The sequence below is a fragment of the Hydractinia symbiolongicarpus genome, chromosome 4 (assembly GCF_029227915.1).
Source record: "Hydractinia symbiolongicarpus strain clone_291-10 chromosome 4, HSymV2.1, whole genome shotgun sequence".
In the NCBI taxonomy this organism is placed as follows: Eukaryota; Metazoa; Cnidaria; class Hydrozoa; order Anthoathecata; family Hydractiniidae; genus Hydractinia; species Hydractinia symbiolongicarpus.
Window position 1 is genome coordinate 24,419,002 of NC_079878.1, and position 19,552 is coordinate 24,438,553.

Genomic DNA, 19,552 nt, shown 5'->3' on the forward strand with positions numbered 1-19,552 from the left:
TGATAACAGCTATGCCGTAGTTATTGATTGATTGATTATTTTTAAGGGTACAAATACACTAAAATATTTAAAAAGTATGAGACAACCTTATCCCCATGGCTCTTGTATTAATTCAGACATAGAAAGACACCACGTTTCTTAGAGTCTTTGAATGGGGTCGATTAAAAAAGATTTTTAGAGCAATAAAAATATAAAAAGGAAATGTATGCAATATCTTGGTAAAAGAAAATGATTTCAGTCGGTTTCGAGATTCAAAAGTTTCCAAGGTGTGGTTTGTGAAACTTGCAAGATCAGACACGTAATTAAAGTCTGCATGATATATAATAATATTCAATATTCGAACTGTATTTTAAAATATATTGTTCTCCCTCCAATATTTAAATAAAAATTTTTAAAGAATGTACAAGGGTTTAGCTTTTATGTTATCACGATAAATGTTTTTTCCTGAAATCGCAAGGCAAAGTACCTAGGAACTAAGTTGCTGTTGGTCATGTAAATGTAAAGTGTGACTCAGGCTATATTTAATACCCAATAAGCTTTGCGTTCCGCCATTCTATGCCCGAATGGTGTTGAATGCAAAAACGTGAAGAACTAGGGAAAGATATTAATTCTTTGTTTTGTTTTTAATATTTCACGTACCTATAGGTTTATCAATGTCATGAGTGAATTAACTGTTGCTGCGATTAAAAAGCTGAAGGTAGCTGAGTTAAAAGCGGAATTAAGTAAACGTGGATTGGCAGTAAAGGGCAAAAAAGATGAGTTAGCAAAACGATTGATGGAAGCTATAAAGGATGATAGTGAACAGCAACCAGAAGATACAGAGGCAGTTGTTTCTAGCTCAATGGAAACAGACAGTCAAGAGTCATCTCAAGAAGAATCTGAAAGCGCGTCAGAGGCTCCTGTTGTAGAAAATAAAACTAAGGAAACAAAAGAAAAAAATACTACAGGTAAAAAAAAAACAATTAAAAAACAACAACATTAGTCGTAGATACATAGATAAATAGATAGAAAGATGTCATAAATCGTTTTTCAATATATGACATAATCATTGTCATATTCTTTTTTTCTCTCAGTTGTTTGAATGAGCTCTTGAGAACTTGACTTTGATCAGGCAGTCTAATCAATATCCTAAACTGGATATGTTTTGAATATATTCACTTTCGGATATAATTTTGATGTTTGACCCAGGCGCCCTCGCAATGCAAGCAGCTAACCCGCCATCCATCATCGATCATGAAAAAAAACCCCGGCTGAATCAGGATAAAACGTAATCGGGAGAAATCGAAAAAATGGAGGGTGCTTTGATATTACAAATCAGTTATACTTGATTTTATAAAAGTGTGCCTTGAAGCAAAAAAAGCGTAACTAATATGAATCCTACACTATGTTAAAGAAGAAACTCTTGGCTTTCAGGAAAATATAGATAGTATACCTTTAAAACCACGGAACCAATCTAATTTGTATGAAATACACGACTAATGTTGTGACTCTATATGGACATATATCCACAATTGGATATAATTGACATAATCCATTTTTGGATATTGATCAGACTGTCAGGTGCACGTCATAATTGTTCGATGCCTAACCAAATTTTTAAAACACAATTTTTGACATGCAATGTTGTAAAACTGGAGGAACACAAAAATATATGCCCTTTGTTTTCCAATAAACCGTTATAAAAAAATCAGTGTTTAATAGTGTGTATTGAGGCTAGATTGTTACACAATTTTTTTGAATTTTTATTTGCCCAATGACAGACCCTATCAACAAGTTTCTTCATTGTGATGTGTGTGTTGTTTATAATCCACAAACCTCTTACACAAATTGACAGGCAAAATAAAGGACAGCCTTAATAATGCATAAAAATAAGAGTGAAAAAAACATTTCAAATTCGTTTCGCCACTTTGTTAAATTCGTTTTAAGTCAAATTGTTTTAAAATCACTTCTAATATAACACATGTTTTGCACATAGCCGACTTTCTAAAGAAATTTAACTATCAAATTATGTAAATATCTGCATTGTTTATAAAAAAATAACAAAATTGTCGACAATGAAATTGATCGCTGTAGATCATTTAAGCTTGCTATACTTTAGATTTAGAACATATATCAGTGAAAAGTTACTAGTAGCCAAAAATTTGTATTTCTCCACCTAAGGTTTGCATTTTTTTGCCTGTCAATTTTTTTGAAATTTTCTGTGTGTGTGCAAAAATTTCGTTAAAATTAAACAAACTTGTTTGCTAACAACACATATTTGTGACACCCACCTTAGGAGACTGCATTTGACTTGGTTTGTCACTAAATCAAGATTGGATTTTCTATCTTATAAACAAGGATGCTGACTTGCTTTGAAATGGCCAAAAAGCTCACAACGAGATAGGGAGTTATCTGCAAAAAACAAATTTTATTAAAAAGTTGTCAAGCTTGCCCTCATATATACAACATTTTTGGGGAGCCAGTACCTTTGTTCTTATAGAACCGAATAAATCCCCTGTCCAAGTATAGTGTTTAGGTATGTGATTTAATGGTAACCTTATCCAACCATGTTTGTCATGACAATCCTTGGTTTATCCAATCTTTCATTTTTTTTCTGCTCACTGTTTTAACAACTCATGTTTTAACATTCTCGCAGTGAGCAGTTTGTAAATGTATTCTTCACATTTAAGAGGAATACTTGATCAAAACCAATCAAAGACATATCCAAGGATAACCGAAGATGCAGAAAAGCTTTAACTTCCAAGAGTTTTAAGTGTTAAAGTTTTAACTTTCAAACTTTGAATCCTGTCTACTTTTCATGAGGTAGTTTTCATGTACGACCAATATTGCCATGGTTCCTGTGGCTTTATTTTAAACACGATGTTACGATGTACAGCTCACAAGACTTGAAAACCATTGACAAACCTATATGTTGGTATACTCTAACTAGGGCCATTCCCAGAAAATAACTTTCCTTTGCGTAACTTTCCCAACCTGGGCTGTACTGAGCAAAATTAGATTTTTAACTTTGTTGAGGGGTGGTTGAATGATCTTAGAAAAATGGTGTTAGTAAAAAAAGGGAAAATAAAGATATCAAAGGTTTACCAACTGCCACTGTAAACAATATAATACATGTGTTGGTCTATTGTTACAATTTTGCATTGGATATCTAAGTAGAATTTATTCAAGATTTTTAAATCAGTAATTTTCAGAAATGTGTTACTGACTGGATAGTCCTATTGCTTAACAGGTATATAATATTATCAGACCTTATATTAATACCCAGAGAATCAATTATGAAAGGAAGTATTTTTCCTCATGGAGAAAACAGTGTCATCTTTGGGTGTGATTTTCGCCATTTGAGGTACGTTAACAAAACTACAGCCACAGTTTATATGTGTATCATGCAAATACAAGATGTCAAAGATTGAAAATCTGAAAAGTGTAGGAATTGCATTTCTGTTTGTAAAAAAACCTTTTTTTTGAAAATTCTTTCAAAATCAAAAAGAATTTATTATGAGTTAAGTGGCTAAACTTTGCCTTTAGGCACCTATAGATTGTTGTTGGTTGCCACCAACTAAGGAACCTCCTGCCTTTATGACAGGCGCTATAGGTCAGGGCACAGGTCACCAACTTTATTAGTTTCAGTAAACTTCAGTGGAGGGCTAATCTCATTTTTATGAGCTGAGTTTTGGCATAACAAAAAGTTGCAATCACTTTATGATGACCAACATATATTGTGGCCACACAAGGGTTTTCATAATGGCATTAGTGATTTATCTTTACCAATAACAAAAGTTTTACATGATTGTTAAATTTTGTGTAAATAGTTTTGAAGGCAGAAAACATTAAAACAGTGTATTTTAAATAATTTTCCTGTTTCAGTCAAGTTTTTGGAAATTTCAAAATCTGGTAAGTATGAAAGGTTCGAATTAGCAGTTAAATTTTTTGCATCTTGCAGCATTAAAATTTGAAATTGTCTTTCAAAAATTCAAATATTTTTTATTGCGAACATGCTATTATTTATTTCTAATTCGAACCCTGGTGAGTATGGTTTTCTTAAACTTTGGGAAAAGTATCCATACTTGACAGAATGGGCAATGTTGAAAATCACTGTGTTAAGAATATTGATATTGTCATGGATTATTGGCTGGTGAAGTGAATTATTGAAGTGGGGCTCGCAGTCGCTAACAGAAATTATAAAATATAAATAATAAGTTTGTTGCTCAGAAAATTACGATGTTAACATTGTCATTTTAAAGGCATTGGTTACTACAAAATGTACATATCCATAAATGAAATTCAAACAAAAACTTTTGTTCCAGATTATTTTAACATGAATTAATGGTTTATTTATTTTATTTGCCCAGCTGGCCAACATTGGCAAACATTGGGAGGGTCATGGCTAGGGAATAATTGGACACAAGTCTTGTAGCCAGGAAATTTTACACATAGCTGGGATTTTGTAATATAGGAATAGTACTAGGTAATTCAAATAAATGTTATGGCTACGACATTTTACGCCATGTCAGGCTTTTCTCAATAATTATGTGCGTGGAATTGTGCAAGAAAATTACAGCTTTTAGGTATTGTACAAGGACGTAATTCAGAAATGTAAAACAGGGGTCACTAAATCCCAAATGGGAATTTCATTAAGATGGTCTTATGTATCATTAAAATCTTATTCCTTTACAACTTTCACAAAATGGGCTATAAGTACCATGGGCTATAAGTACTATGCTTGAATATACCCTGTGTACAATGTCTAGAATATTGTATAATGTGTTTTGTGCTCTATTCTAACTGTTCTATATACTGATTCTGTAGGATTTTCTTTAGGACATCATTCATATCACTAACAGAAAAATAGTCATCATAATCCGCATGCATCATTTGTTTTGTTTTTTAGGCTAAAGATTGTTTTATTTTGTTATAAAATTGCAAAAGGATTATCGTTCACAAATGTTGTCACTCACTAACTTTACTAGGGGCTGATCCAAATCAATTTAGACACCAGCATATCGATTTTGTGGACATCAAATTTGGGTGCCTAAAACAGAAAGACAATATCAGGCTTTTATCTATAAAAACATATTTTATGAAGAAACTCTTTTTTATAGGCAATAAAATAATTCATATTGAAATCTGTTTATTAGTTTAATTTAAACGTTTTATGGGTTGTTAATCAAGGAACGGGTGCTATTTTAAAGAAAAGCAAAAACAAGTTAATTAATTATTGCATTTTTTGACCATCAGCTCCCTGACTATTAGGTTCTAGGACAAATTTTCCCCAAAAATTTTTTAGTTAATGCTTAAAGATTAAACTGTAAAACGAGTCAAAAGGGTATAAAGTCTGAACGTTCAAGATTCACGGTTAACTTTTACAGTTTCAAGTTTATGTTTGTTTCATCGTAGTTTAAAAAAATGATTCCAACCTTTTTCTTTAACTATTTTGTCTGTTTAATGACTGTTGAATGTCAAATAAATTCTTAGTGTAAATTAAAGTTGCAGACGTTTTATCTTGGACAAGGATTTTAATTTGCATCGTTTAAATTTGTTATTTAACCAAGTATTTGTTAAGCAAATTTTCGACTATTTATTCGTCTCATGCAATTGTTTAAAATTGTCACAATTTTTGGGGCGAATTTTTAAATTTGGCAATACTGATAAAAATGTGTAGTATAAGATGGTATTGTAAAATATCACAAGTTGATTTTTCGCTCAGAAGTCACTGTTCAAATGACTTAACAATCAATTCAGTGTTAATGAGGTACACGTAAGTCAAATTAGATTATATATGGAATAAAATTTATTAAGCCGATATCATGTCAGACGTGGTAGTAAATTTTAAAAGAAAAAAGTTGGACAAACCTCTGAATTTCTGCTGCCTTGTTAATTAAAATCTTTTCCTTTTTTAAAGAAGACAAATAATGATTTAGAGAAAAGTAGATTGTAGCTCTATTACTCTTTTTGTCAGTTTAATAAAGTTACAAATTCTTAAACGAAATCTAAGTTCTTATTTGGGCTACACTTTTGTGCATATGCTAATGAATCATTCCTTCATAGATTCATATCTGCGATATGTTCAACATGAGAAATGATCTGGTGTTTGCAAATCGTCACGATGTCGTGGTAATTAGGTTAATTTTAGAACGTCTGGTGACAGACCCACTTGGTCTAGGCAGTTGATTATTTTTTAATAATGCATACCCCCTTTAACACATAGGCCATTTTATTTTAAAGGGGTTTATTACCTAGGCGAGGTAATGTCAGGCTTATTGCGCATAATGGCAGCTGCGTTTATATGCTAATGTTTCATTGTATAGCATATATTGTGTATTTTAACTTGTGTTTATTTTTCTATCAATATTTCTATTAAGTTCAAATGTTTAGCAACTGTTAATATTTATAATATATGTTCCTAATATTTATAAGAATTGTTTTTTTTTTGTTTTCAGAACCACCTGCAGAAGACTGGGTTATGGTTGAAACACCTACTAAAGAAGAGAATGCTGAGGCTGAGAAAGCTGAGGCTGAAAAAGCTGCAGCAATTCAAGAAAGTGCTCCTAAAGAGGCTGACAATGCTGTTGAGACAGAGAATCTAGATGAAGCAAAAACTGCAGAACCTGAGTCAAGCGAACAATCCGCAAAAAGCTCTAGCGAAGTAGCGCAAGATGTTGAAATGCAGGATTCGGATAGTGCTAATACAGAAAACACTGTCGCTGAAACTCCTAATGGTCAAACATTGAGTGAGGATAAAAATAAGGACGAATCTGCAAAAGAGACGAAACCAGAGGAGAATACTACAGACGCAAATAACCCAGATAAATCAGGTTCAACAGAAGAGAAAAAGACTGAGGACTCTGCTGCAACTGACAAGACTGAAGAAAAGAAAACAGAAGAGAAAATAGCGTAAGTAGAGATTTGTTTGTTTGTTTAGTGTCTTTCAACAATATCATAAGAAACATGATAGAGTTAAGCAATTCTCTTGAATAAATTTTCTGGGGTTTTCCTAAAGAGCATTTGAAGCGTATAAAACAAGGGTGAGGCTATATCAAAATTTAGAAAATCTTCTTTAAACTAATTCAGGCAGAACCTTAAAGTTTTTTTAAAAAACATCCATGTATCATACTTGTATTGTATGCTCATGATTGCTGATAAATCTTGTGTCTGATCTGTTTTGCTTCAGTGAAGCGCTTGTTGAAATTGAAGATGAAGAAGGTGAAGATTATGATGCTGTGGAGATTGCTGAAGGGCATGTTGCTTTGGATGGATGTAAGTAAAGTTTATATCCCTATAATGATATTTGATATGTGCCGCTGTGTTGTATTGGATAGAGGATCACCTTTTTTTTAATTTGTTGTGTTTTATAGATACATCTGATCTGCACTTTATCTTAACGAAGAATGGTCTGTGTGGACATAATTTGATAAAGAATGGCTTTAGTTATTTGTGGGCTGGTGCTCGAGCAAATAAAGGTGCAAAAGGTGGAAAGATTGGTTATGAAATGAAGGTATAACACCATGTTCACTCTATAGTCATTAGAGCGACCTGGTTATAGCGACTCCAACAAAAACAAGCTCAGGTCGATAGTATCACATGACAAAACAAGACAGCTTCCACTGCTGTTAACTTAAAATATTTAATAAATGTGTGTTTATGCTTTTGGTAATAATGTTTATTATTTCATTCGAATAAGTAGGAATAAAAAAGCTTGTTTTTTAATCAACAACATTTCTTTAATGATTTTTTGAAATCAAAATTGAACTCACCCCGTCTCAAAATGACCAGGTGTAAATTTTCAGAAATAAATTTTCATTTTAACTTAACTAAGAGTAAAACTCAAGATGGTCTTTTAAAACTTCTCACATTTGTAATTAATTCTCGACATGTCTATAGGTTATAAAGAAATTAGACGTTGACCTTCCAGAAAAAGAAGGATCTAAACACGCTGTACGTATTGGTTGGTCTTCTGAGAACTCCAGTCTTCAACTTGGAGAATCTAGTTTATCGTACGGTTATGAAAGTAGTGGTAAGGTGTGTGCTTCGTCGAGTTTCTTTGATTATGGTGAAGAGTTTGGGGAGGGAGATGTGATTGGAACATACCTCGACTTAGAAAGTGAACCAAAAACTCTGCGCTATACTAAGAATGGAAAAGACTTAGATGTTGCAATGTCATTAACAGTAAAGTTGGAAGAAAAGCCTTTATTTCCTCACGTTTTTCTACGTAATATGCAAGTGGAATTCAATTTCGGTGCAAATGATGAACCTTGGTTTGAAACATTAGAAGGGTATTCTTTATTGCAAAACGCTGGAGCGGAAAATATTGCCGATAAAAGTTCGGAACCGCTCTTATCGAAGGAAGAATGTGAGGTAAGTGACTATAATATTGTTTCCATCATTATGTTTGACATGATTACTAATATATTGCCAGTGGATAATATATTTTCCGCTCTGCTACACTGCTCGTTCATATTTTGTAGGTTTTATTAATGGTTGGTCTACCAAACAGTGGAAAATCCACGTGGGTGCAGAAATATATTGATTCCCATCCAGACAAACATTACAATATCATTGGTGTGAACCAGGTCTTAGAAAGATGTAGAGTAAGTTCTCTTCTCCGTTGTTTGCATTGAAGTTAGGTTATCAGTGTACAGTCATAGAAACGTCGTATATGAGCAAGTTCTAATTGATAGTAATTCTCGTCTTAGTTGGAGGGTAAACGACGTAAAAAGACAGACGAAGGACACGAAGAACTCATGAAGAATGTGATGACCGTTCTTACAAAACTCTATCAACTTTGTCCAAAGAAAACAAGAAACTTCATCTATGACCAGGTTTGGTAATCTTTTGAAACGTTGGATCAATATTTTTCACTGCGATTTTGTTTTATTCTTTATTCTAAATTCGATCTTAGAATAATGTGTACGAAGTTGCCCAAAAGACGAAAATGGAGGCATTTACTGATTTCAAGAGAAAGGCTGTTCTTGTCGTTCCTACACATGATAACTTAAGAAGAAGAACCTCCGATGCCAAACGGAAGGGTGATAACATCCATGATGTGCCATTTGGCGATTTGTGTGACATGAAATGTAAGTGCCTCTCTGTTCGTGTGATGGTGACCTTCACTGTCTTCTAAACTTATTATTGTTCAATATTGTTATTCTCGACTAGTTGTTAAATATTTTGAAGTGCAAATTTTCATTGATTATTCTTAGGCGAATTTCATCAACCCGTAGTAGGAGATTTATTCGGAGAAATCATTTATCCGGAGCTAGACGACAAGAATGCCAGTAAAACTATTCGAGATTATCACAGCGACGGCTCCAGGGCAAAGCGCACAGGTCGCGATGAGTATTACCCGAAAAAACGCCCGAGACACGACGATAGAAGCTATGGAAGAGATTACCAAGGAAGTAAGTACATTTACAGTTGAAGACAGTAATCTACAGTCAACTCGTTGATACGCGAATTTCTGACTGCTTGTTCTAAACCAATAGAGTATAAAACCGTTTAGTGAGAACCCTTCCTGTGCATGTGTTCAGTAAAGCCGAATTAAATGTTTCTTTCAAATTCTCATGAATCTAGAAGAAATATCTTTGCCTACATGAGAGAATTTACGTAGCCTTGCGGTTCCCCTCTCCCACATGTGATACACAACTCTCACAAACCGTTTCATGTGTTCACTTAGCTTAAAAACATTGATCGTGTTAATTTTATTATCTGCTGAATTTTGTGCAAATGCGCGAAATTTAGAAATGGGGGAAACCATTAAGTATAACATCAGATGTGTTTAATTGTAGGTCGTGATTATCGTCGAGATGGGTGGAAAAGTAGTGGTAGCGGCTATGGTGGTAGCTACGGTGGCGGATACAGCAGTGGCGGTGGATACAAATCGCGAAGTAATTATGGATCCGGAGGCTATAAAGGCGGACAAAGTAATTATCACCCATACCGAAGAAGCGGTGGAAGTGGAGGAGGCTATAGACAGAATCAGTCCTACGGCAGCGGTTACGGTGGTGGTTACGGTTCTGGCTCGTATGGATCCTCAGGTGGTTATGGTTCAAATTACGGATCTTATGGAAGCGGTTACGGTTCTGGAAGCTACGGTTCTAGTGGCTCAGGAGGTTATAATTATAATAATCATCAAGGTTCGAGTAATCGTGGTAGTTCAAACACAAATACAGGCCACTGGGGTCAGGGACAGTACGGCAGTAGTGGCTCATATGGTAGCTATGGTAGTCAGTCAAACCAGAATCAACAATGGAGCGGTTCAAACAGTGGTTGGAGTGGCTACAACTACAACAATTATAGTGGAGGTGGAAGCAGTTACGGTGGAAGTGGTTACAGTTACTAAGAAGCTTTGTCCCGATTAAAACTCTACCTGGAATAATTCGTGAATAAAAAAGTCCTTTCTCCCGCCGTGAAGTGTAAATAGTTACATCGTGTGTTGACATCTTACAAACAACTTTCTTTCAGGTTGTACATATTTGCCAGTGGATAATATATTCTATCTTGCACAACCTAGTATTATTTGATTCTAACAATTAACAACATAAAAAAATGGAGAGGTTCATGGTGTTCAACCCTCCATCACTATTAGTAAATCCGTTCAAACCCTACCTTGTATTAGGTAGAAGGACTATGCAATATATTCCTTAACTAGACTAATGTAATTCAGACTTTAATTACAGTAAATAAACGCGTAGTTATTCCCATTTGATAAATAAGTTCTTCGAGGAACTTTGAAGTTTGCAATCATGGAAACACTATTTTTTGTCTACTTTTATTCTGTAAATTTATGCAACAAGCTAGATAAAAGACGCCAACGTAAACCTCTGACAGAATGTTTGCCTGATCTTCCCGTTTTTTGCCCACGCGAGTTTCGGCAAAACGAGCGCCATAATGCGAACCAATCAAGTTAATTATTTAATCGAAGGCGGTTTCGCGCGAATATAATATTTCGATTTAGTAGTGGTACCAGGAATTCGCTTCTCGTCGTAAATAAGTTTCCAACTCTTTACTGATCCATCGAGAGGTTAAAAGTTTGTCGTGTTGTAAAGAATAGCAGACATTTTCCTGTTTAAATTGGATATCGCTTTAACGACAGAATCAATCGACTGACCATTTTAATCTTGTTCTCTGGGGTTTAAACTGGCCTTTCATAGGACATTCCTAGAGAAATCTCTCCACTTTGTCGTTATTTTATGTATTATGGTTGTATCACAAAGGCAAAGTTTGGAGAAATTAAATGCAGAATAAAGGGCTTGAAATTCCTTTCACATTGATCGTTAGAAAATGAACTATCAAAATAGTGAAGTTTTTAAAAAAATGAAAAGATTCTTAGAGGAATTTGACATTGAGCCTATCTCATTAAAAAAAATCTGAACAGAGGACTATGGATATGAAATTTAAATCAGGGTAGCATGGGAGTGATAACGAGTTTGTTCCGGCAGATTATGGATCTGGCAATGCCAACGATTTAGAAAAAAACGGCGTTGAAAAACGAGTCCCTTAACCTTGACGGTTGCGATAGACGAAGAACTTAGCAATGACGGAAAAACTATTAATTGATGATGATTGAAATGAAGCGTACTGAACGCAGAATACGTGTTTTAAATTTAGTTTTGCACAATTTAATTTTTCCTCCTCAATTTGTGTGAAATATTTCGCAACGAGCAACCATTTGTTCGCGCCTTTTGCCTGCGCGCAAATCAGATGTGCAAGAAATTTAAGTGAATTAAGGTATTCAAAGATTACAAGAATTTCGTCTTTATTATTATATTACTTTGAAGAAAAATATTACAATTTGCACACTTAAAAATAAATTTAATTAACAACTATATATATATATATAACGAGAAGGAGAACTGATTTAACGGTAGTTCGCTTTCTCATTTGCCAGCGCGAGCTTACGTATGTTACCAAGACAACCGGCAGATGCCTCTTGTAAGACTTCATCTGAAGAACCCACCATAGCTACCAGATCCTATAAAGTCAAAAATACGCATGATTAAATAATTGGTACACGATAAGGAATTACAGTGGACTCTCTATCTTAACTACTTTCTATCTCGAACAAAAGTATCAGTCTCTTGAACATTGTGTACGCTCTAAGCATTTTTCTCTCTTTATCTGAAACTTCTCCATCTTGAATTTTTCTTTATCTCAAACAAAAATCCTGGCTCTTGCGACTTTTCCTGTCTCTATCTCAAACTTCTTTGTATCTAAGGGTTCATCTACACAACAACGCACAAAAATTTTTAAAAAATGAAAATTCGAATGCACCTAAATTTCTTTATCATAAGGGGTCATGGTTCCGCTTAGTGAGCCTCCCTCTAAATTAGAACAATTGTTTTAGTCTTTGCAAATAAAGAAACACCAAGAATCTCAAGAATTTTCTTCAACGTAGGAAAATTTTCACTGGCAGTATTTTATTTAGCCTTATTGATGTCATCCACCATGTGAGAACACACCCATAGATTGGCGGGATGTGACAATGTAAATAGTACTTTAATATATATGTATATATACAGTCATTTTTTGAAAGTGCTTGTCAAATGTTTAAAGATCTCGAATGCAACGATGGAAATTTAATAAGACAACACGGTAACAGAAAACAAAATAAACAAAAAACAATATATCGTTGTGAATTTTCACGTGCCTCCGCGAAACATAAAACCAATCTTGCGTGTATGAAAATCCACTAATTTAATTCCCGAAAAAAGTACATTTATAAAAAAGCGAAAAGATCTTTCTTAATCTACGCAAAGAGCTTACCTTCACAACACCACTGCTGTGCATGGATATACAATTATTCGGATCACGGGATAGTTGATGTAAAGCTTTAGCTGTGGAACGGTGAACATCCAGGTTATCCGATTTTAAATATCGCACAAGTGGAGGAACAGCACCTGCCTTACCGAAAGATACCCGATTGTTTCCCCAAGTGCAACAGCGTGCGATTGCTTCAGCTAGATGATGACGTAATCGATCATCAGACTAAAAAAATACACCAGAGATAAAAATGTACGATATCTATCGCTGGGTGAATTTTTTTTTTGCATGGTGCCGTTGTAAGAAACATGGCTAATCATGTTCAATTTAAAAAGTAAAGGAACGTCTTGAAACTTTCACCAGGGTATTTTACATACCGTGTCAGTAAGCTTGGCAAGCATGGGAACAACACCGTGGTCTGTGATCACTGCAAGGTTTTCTTCATCCTTCGCGATGTTCGCTATAGCAGCACACACACTAGCCAAAACCTGTAAAATACAAACGCATGCGTGCTTTAAGCTCTATCTTTGTATTTTCCGAAGAATGGTGTGTCATAAACGGGTCACTCAATAGGTCAAGGTGCAAGAAAGTATACACACTTTAAAACCATATACATTTTTTTTATGTATTTATTTTTTTGTAAAGAAAAAAAATTTCCTTCGGTATTTTAAGGTAGTTAATACCTCTAAAAAGATTGTTTTTGTCCTCAGTGATCATAAAATTATCTACCGCCATATGCTCGACTTTCGTGTAAGTCACTGAAGTCGAAAACCAACAACCATTTCTAGCCCCTTTAAGTGTAGTAATAGTGAGAAGGTGCAGACGTCATAACGCCCCGTTAATGTAATCTCAAAACAAACAAGCACATCTTGGTCAAATCAGAACAAATTTATCGATATTTATCTACTATTTTCTGGGGAAAAACAGTCCAGATCTCAGTGTCCTAGCCCTTTAGACAACCCAGAATATAAGATTGGGCTTAAAAATATTTTTGAGACATAGGTTCGTTGCAAGAATTACCTCAGTGTCTTCAGATTTTAATAGCGATACTATCAGTTCCAGACCTCCAACGAATGAGCGTACCATTTCTCCTGCATCCTAGACAAATTTTGAAAAATTTTAGATTTTAAGAAAGAAAAACACCATGACGAGTTAAAAACATCAAATAAGAAAAAATCAGACCTTTGCGTTTTCTATGCATGGACAAATCGCCCATGCGGCACTTGACTGCACCTAAAAATAAATTGTTGATGTTGAAAGATGTGACAAGTACATAAACATTGGCTATATTGTGTGAAAACGACGATACATTTTCTGTGAAGAATGATTTCCCCCGACTAATTTATTCCTTCATGAATAATTCGCCCCATCCAATGGCTAATAGAGTCTAAAAGATAACGAAATGGGTTTAGCGTTCCTTTTCTTGGCAAAATTTTTTTTATTTATTGACAAAGACACTTGATTGCATATTGCTGTTGAAGATTTTCGTTTTTTCCCAACGAATTTTTACCCCAATAAGACGATAAAAATGTCACAGCATATTTACACAGCACGTACAAGGATATAGGCTGCTTGTGTGATTATTGTTGAGTAGGAAAATAAAAATAAAAAACATTAGAAATTCGTGGTGATTAATCTCGCGGATAATTAATCTGGTTAAGGTAAAGAATAAAACAGTACATCGTAGATTTCATCGCAATGCATAATGTAATAGGTGAAGTTTTTCTTCTCTTACTTTAAAAAGTTGGATTGTAATTGCTGTAGCCATTACGGATTTTTACGCAAGTAAAGTGAGTTGAATTTTAAAACACGCGGTCACGGTAAAAGAGTTTGATCGCTCGGCATGTCTTTCTTTATATTTTTGTACCAACATCCAAGCAGTAACTCTAGATCTGGCCTCATGCCATAGTTTTACGAATTATGCAAATTCTAGTCCATATCGCTACACAGAGACAAGGTGTTTTTGCTAAGCTATAAAACGAAAACCTCTATTTTTTACCACTTTTTGTACCCTCGCCACAAAAAATGCGGTGTCCAGAGTTCACCTTACTCCACTGGTGCAAACATCTATCACGGCTACTGCAATTTGAAAATGGACTGTCAAAAATAAATACCTCTGTATTAGGAGACTTAAGTAAAGACCACAACAAGCGAACACCATCCAACCTATCCACAATACTAGAAGAGAAAGAAAGCATAAATTTAGTTCTTCAAATACACTCCATTGTTAAAGAAAAAAATTACCCACCCCATATTCTCTATTTCCATTGCACATTCACCAACAGCTTTCGTAACATTCACAAGAAGTTGTTGATTTGTCCCAGTTAGCAATGAAACCATAGGTGATATTCCACCAGCTTTTCTGATAGCCGATCGATTAGCAGGTACTTTTGCGCATTCACCTAAAGCTCCAACCACATTGATCAAAACCTGGGCGAATAGAAAAAAAATGCAACGAAATGCTCAGAAGGGACAGAAATGCTTATGTACAGTACAAAAATTTGTTGGTCCAATCATTACACTCCGCTGGAGAGTTTATATATAGTGCCTGCGTGAGATACTTTCTAATTTGGAAACCCCATTATATTATTGCAGCCATGTGTTTACGCGCTTACTTCTTCCGGTTGGTCGCTCAACAATGCCACCAATTGATCGATAGCTTTCAGCTCTTGAAACACCAGCACGTTCTCTTCACTGATGGCGCATTTCCACACTGCACCAGTTGCAGCAACTAACAATTCCTTGTTTTCAGATATGGATAACAATGACACTAAAGGTTCCAGTCCTCCATACTTTCGTGTTAAATCTCTCGTTTCTTTATCTTCAGCACACTAAAAAAATAGGTATAACTAATATAATTAGCTGACAGACACAAATTAAGTTTATATATATTTCTGTTTCCATATGTTGGACTTCAAGGTTAAAAAAAACGGCTTCAAAAAGACAATAATTTTTAGTCTGTAAAAACATACTAATCACCTGCACAAAGGTTTGGTACTTTTGACAAATTTTGTAAGCACACGTTTTTTAAACGTAAAAAATATACAATGTAATATTTTACAACGTCCTCTTTTTATATAAGCTTGACTAACAAATTAAACTGTTTATAACCTGATTTTTAAGACATTTAGGTTCTTAATGCAGTAAAAAATCGAAAAAGAAAGATTAACAACAAATGAAAAAGGAACGATTGTTAAAAATTGAAATGGTTTTCATTAGAAGAAAGTACAAAATTTTATATTTCGTCACTTTCACCGATAAGGTAGCGTCTGAAATGATCCTTCCACCTTCATGGTGAAGGGTCATTTCAGTTACCCTTCAACCTTCATGGTGACTCCAACCGCCGCATACAAGATTGTGAACATCACCTTAAAAATGGCGCTTGCACAGTGCCGTTGTAATTCAGCATTTTCTTTCTTTAAATTGAACACTAGATCTTCAATCATTCCTTCAGCTCGAATCGCAAGTCTGTAACTTTTCTAAAAAAAAAAAAAAAATAGATCAATTGAAAGAGAGGCTTTGATGATACAATGGAACCTGTTGACGGATACCCGCATAAAAACTTTTTTTCAATGATTCAATGATTCTGCTTAACTTTCCTACCGGAATTTTATATATTATTGCAGAGTTTGTGCGAAGTAGAAAATTAAAAACATGGAAAAAATATTGGGTTAGCAGATTTCACAACATGATTTTCTGATCGAAATTAGTCTGGAGTTGACTTAAAAATATCACACAATAAATTATCTCACTTCTGAAGCACATTCTTGCAATGTTCCAACAACTGGTATCAGCATCTTCTCGTTATTCGATTTCAGCAATCTAGCAAGCAATGGTATCCCCCCAGCATCTTTGATAGCTATTTTGTTTTTCGTACTTTTGCTACAGCTCCACAAGGCTAACGCGCCTGCTCGCGCGACTTCAATAGCAAACTCTGAAGCTTTTGCAACATCACCACAATCTAGAAGCGCAACCTGCAATATAGATACAAAATACGATTTACAGTGATTACAATGCAACAACAACAACAACAACAACTACAACAACAACAACAACAACAACTCACCAACTTCTTAATACCGCAATATTGTCGAACTGTTCTCCGAGCTCTTCGAAACTTAGCCACATGAGATATAGTTTCAGCAGCCAAACATTTCAATTCTTTGTTTGGAGAGTTTAAAATTTTCACCATCGTTTGCAATCCGCCAAGATCAACAATGGCTTTTCGAATTTGCAGATTTGTTGAGAGATCTTTTAAAATCTTTAAAGAACCAATCTAAAATCGAAAAAGCGATCTTCAAATGATTAGTTTCCACTTGATAGCTTGATTTACAATATTGAGACACAGAAAGTTACCTTACCTTGCATTTCAGCTCATTCGTCTCCAGTAAATTGATAAGGACTTCCAAGCCACCCACATCACGAACAGCCAACTGACAAGTCTCTTGTTGTAAATTAAAATCTCTTATTGCGCATAATGAAATAATAGTAGCTGTTTGGTTACCACCCTAGAAAGAAACGTTTCAGTGCCTGGCAATAATTATAAATTTTGAAAATATATATATACTCGTTTAGTTATGTGAAATAAAAGGCTACACTAGATACTATTAGATCAATGTTTACTGTACCTTCAGATATTTTACCAACTTCTGAATTTGCCAATATTCAGATGGAAGGTCAGCATTGGATTCCTATGATTGATGGTAATGATAAATAAGCTTAGTCATATACAACCCAAGGAAAAAAGGCATGTTCAGTATGGGCTTGTGTGGAGAGGCTGTTAGTGCAAACATAGAATGTCTATAAGATGTATTCTGTTCACAGTTTTTTGTAAATAAAGGATTGTTTTTTTGGCTTTTTAATAAGAAGATTGCAAAAAATACTAGACCATTTAGAGGAATAGAAAAACCCCACTCACAAGTCTGCGGTCTGAATTTTCTTCTTCGTCTTCAGATTCACTGGAACTTTCACTAAAATTCTCATCCATTTCATATGAGTTTAGTAACTTTAAACTCCTGTGTAAACAAAGGAAGAACTTTTCAAGGGAATTGCGTAGAAATAATTTTTCAGATAAAAGATAAGATATATTCTACTGTTAAAATATGAATACAAATGAACTGAAGTTAAAAAATACTCCACTGTTTTGTGGTTCATTTTAAGACGCTGATCAGTCAATATTGCAGTTAGAGTACTAAAAGACCTCTCAACACTTGAATTTAACCGAATATTGTTGTGATCAATTTTCTCAATAAAGATATATTTGCGACTTGAGTATGCCTGTATTTCAAAATGTTTTTTTTCATATTTCGCAAGCATCAACTGTGTTGTTGTAATTTACTTTTATGAAAACCTTGAAGCATTTCCATTCACTTATCACATACTTCATGGAAAAATCTGTTTGTCCTAAAACATTCTAAAAATGTTCGGCCAATAATTTCATTTGAACCTGGCCGTAATCTGGTTCATCTAACCAAGTATTTTATTAAATCATCAACCAAATTTTTCTTCAATGTAGAAGCCTGTGTCACTTGATTGATAATTAAGTTTAAGTCTATAAACTTATTAATAGTTCCGTATTCCCATACGCGATTCTTCCCTTACTTCATGTCATTAAGGACGTATGGCATTAGGACGATAGGGTGTGGGAATGTACCTCAAAATGAGAAGCCTGTTATCTCTTAAGATAATACAAAGAGTGTTAACTTTTTTGACATTAAGGCATGACGTCTATGCATTAGACTGACGTCAATAGCATTTTCAAATTTAGCAAAGCCATTGAACTTTTATTTTATGGCCTTATATCTTTGAAACAGATAAAAAATAAACAATGTTGTCTCTCCCATGGGTAACTAGGGGCCACTGGAGACAACATTGTGCAAGTTCCCCAAAGCAGGTTCATACTACTAGTATAATATAACTTTGGCAAATAAAACAATTTTAAATACTTAATAGGTCACTAAAAGCTTGGTGTTAAATTTGACACATGTACAAAGTTGATAGAGTAATAGTGAAATTTACAGAAATATCACCTGATGTCATGGAGCTTTAGTATTAGAATTTTTAGAATGTCTTAACTTTTAGTTTCTGGAAATCAAAAGTAATAACTTCGCAAAAAATGACACAAGTTGTGGCAGCTTTTTAAAACATTTCGTCCAAAAATTATTAAATTTCAGTTAAAAACATTCTAACCTATAAAATAAGAACAAAATTTAAAACTAGCCAGCCTCAAAGGCAAAGTTAGAGGTTCTTATAAGAGAGAATGTAAATATGTAATAAAGAAATGAAGGAATACATATATATACATACTTGGAAAGTGTTTCATCTTGGTTTGCATTATTAGATGGACTTTTAGACGCTCCGGTTGGGGTTTTACGATGAACCATACTATTTTATAATCTAATTATTTATCATCAAATATAATCCTAAATGTTTACAAAAGAAGGTAGATGAGGTTATTGTATACCAGGCTAATATAGTTACGGTTTATTAACATATTTCTTGATATCTTAAAAACACTCCCTGAAGATAAGATGCCTTAACCTTATTGACATAGGAAGGGATTAAAGTACCAGCAGACACTTTGAATGGGCACAACCTTTGTTCGACATGTAATTAAATGCTGAAATTTTGTTATTTTTTCAGAATTTTATTAGTGCCTGTAATGAAAAATAATTTTTGGTGGGGGGTGGGCATTTCTAAAACAGGGCTAATTTTTGTAAATTTTAAAAATTGCTGATCTAATGCAACGATAAGTTTGCTTTTTTAGAAAAAAAATTTATTTTATTTTAACCCCAAT

The 19,552-nt window shown here is 34.2% G+C and overlaps 2 protein-coding genes across 3 annotated transcripts; one reads left to right on the forward strand and one right to left on the reverse strand.

Annotated features, from left to right (window-relative positions):
• The first annotated feature begins 541 nt into the window (after window positions 1–541).
• LOC130641973 (heterogeneous nuclear ribonucleoprotein U-like) lies at window positions 542–10,502 on the forward strand. Of its 2 annotated transcripts, XM_057449026.1 has the most exons (11): window positions 871–947; window positions 6,046–6,111; window positions 6,438–6,891; window positions 7,169–7,254; window positions 7,353–7,492; window positions 7,879–8,352; window positions 8,463–8,585; window positions 8,691–8,816; window positions 8,897–9,071; window positions 9,198–9,395; window positions 9,783–10,502. In XM_057449026.1, the coding sequence occupies exons 3-11, from the start codon at window positions 6,461–6,463 to the stop codon at window positions 10,334–10,336; spliced, it is 2,307 nt and encodes a 768-aa protein (XP_057305009.1). In that variant the 5' UTR covers window positions 871–947; window positions 6,046–6,111; window positions 6,438–6,460; the 3' UTR covers window positions 10,337–10,502. The 2 variants fall into 2 exon arrangements, with proteins under 2 accessions (XP_057305008.1, XP_057305009.1); XM_057449025.1 differs by lacking the exon at window positions 6,046–6,111 and having other exon boundaries at window positions 542–947.
• Window positions 10,503–11,744: 1,242 nt separating this feature from the next.
• LOC130641975 (outer dynein arm-docking complex subunit 2-like) lies at window positions 11,745–19,330 on the reverse strand. The gene is made up of 15 exons (XM_057449028.1): window positions 19,063–19,330; window positions 17,675–17,771; window positions 17,385–17,447; window positions 17,118–17,264; window positions 16,823–17,032; window positions 16,509–16,730; window positions 16,125–16,235; window positions 15,372–15,587; window positions 15,005–15,186; window positions 14,871–14,934; window positions 13,939–13,989; window positions 13,777–13,854; window positions 13,134–13,244; window positions 12,760–12,981; window positions 11,745–11,968 (listed from the first exon to the last, which is right to left on the reverse strand). Exons 1-15 carry the CDS (start codon window positions 19,137–19,139, stop codon window positions 11,855–11,857), a joined length of 1,965 nt encoding a protein of 654 aa, XP_057305011.1. The 5' UTR covers window positions 19,140–19,330; the 3' UTR covers window positions 11,745–11,854.
• Between the last annotated feature and the right edge of the window lie 222 nt (window positions 19,331–19,552).

What these genes read in the sequence shown, in the direction of transcription:
- LOC130641973 (XM_057449025.1), top strand. Translation starts at nt 659, where the DNA reads ATGAGTGAATTAACTGTTGCTGCGATTAAAAAGCTGAAGGTAGCTGAG. An exon ending in GCATGTTGCTTTGGATGGAT is followed by an intron (nt 7,255 to 7,352) that starts GTAAGTAAAGTT and finishes TGTGTTTTATAG; the next exon opens with ATACATCTGATCTGCACTTT. An exon ending in GAAACTTCATCTATGACCAG is followed by an intron (nt 8,817 to 8,896) that starts GTTTGGTAATCT and finishes ATTCGATCTTAG; the next exon opens with AATAATGTGTACGAAGTTGC.
- LOC130641975 (XM_057449028.1), bottom strand. Translation starts at nt 19,139, where the DNA reads ATGGTTCATCGTAAAACCCCAACCGGAGCGTCTAAAAGTCCATCTAAT. An exon ending in CAAGATGAAACACTTTCCAA is followed by an intron (nt 17,772 to 19,062) that starts GTATGTATATAT and finishes TTGTTTACACAG; the next exon opens with GAGTTTAAAGTTACTAAACT. An exon ending in ATTGCGGTATTAAGAAGTTG is followed by an intron (nt 16,731 to 16,822) that starts GTGAGTTGTTGT and finishes TCTATATTGCAG; the next exon opens with GTTGCGCTTCTAGATTGTGG.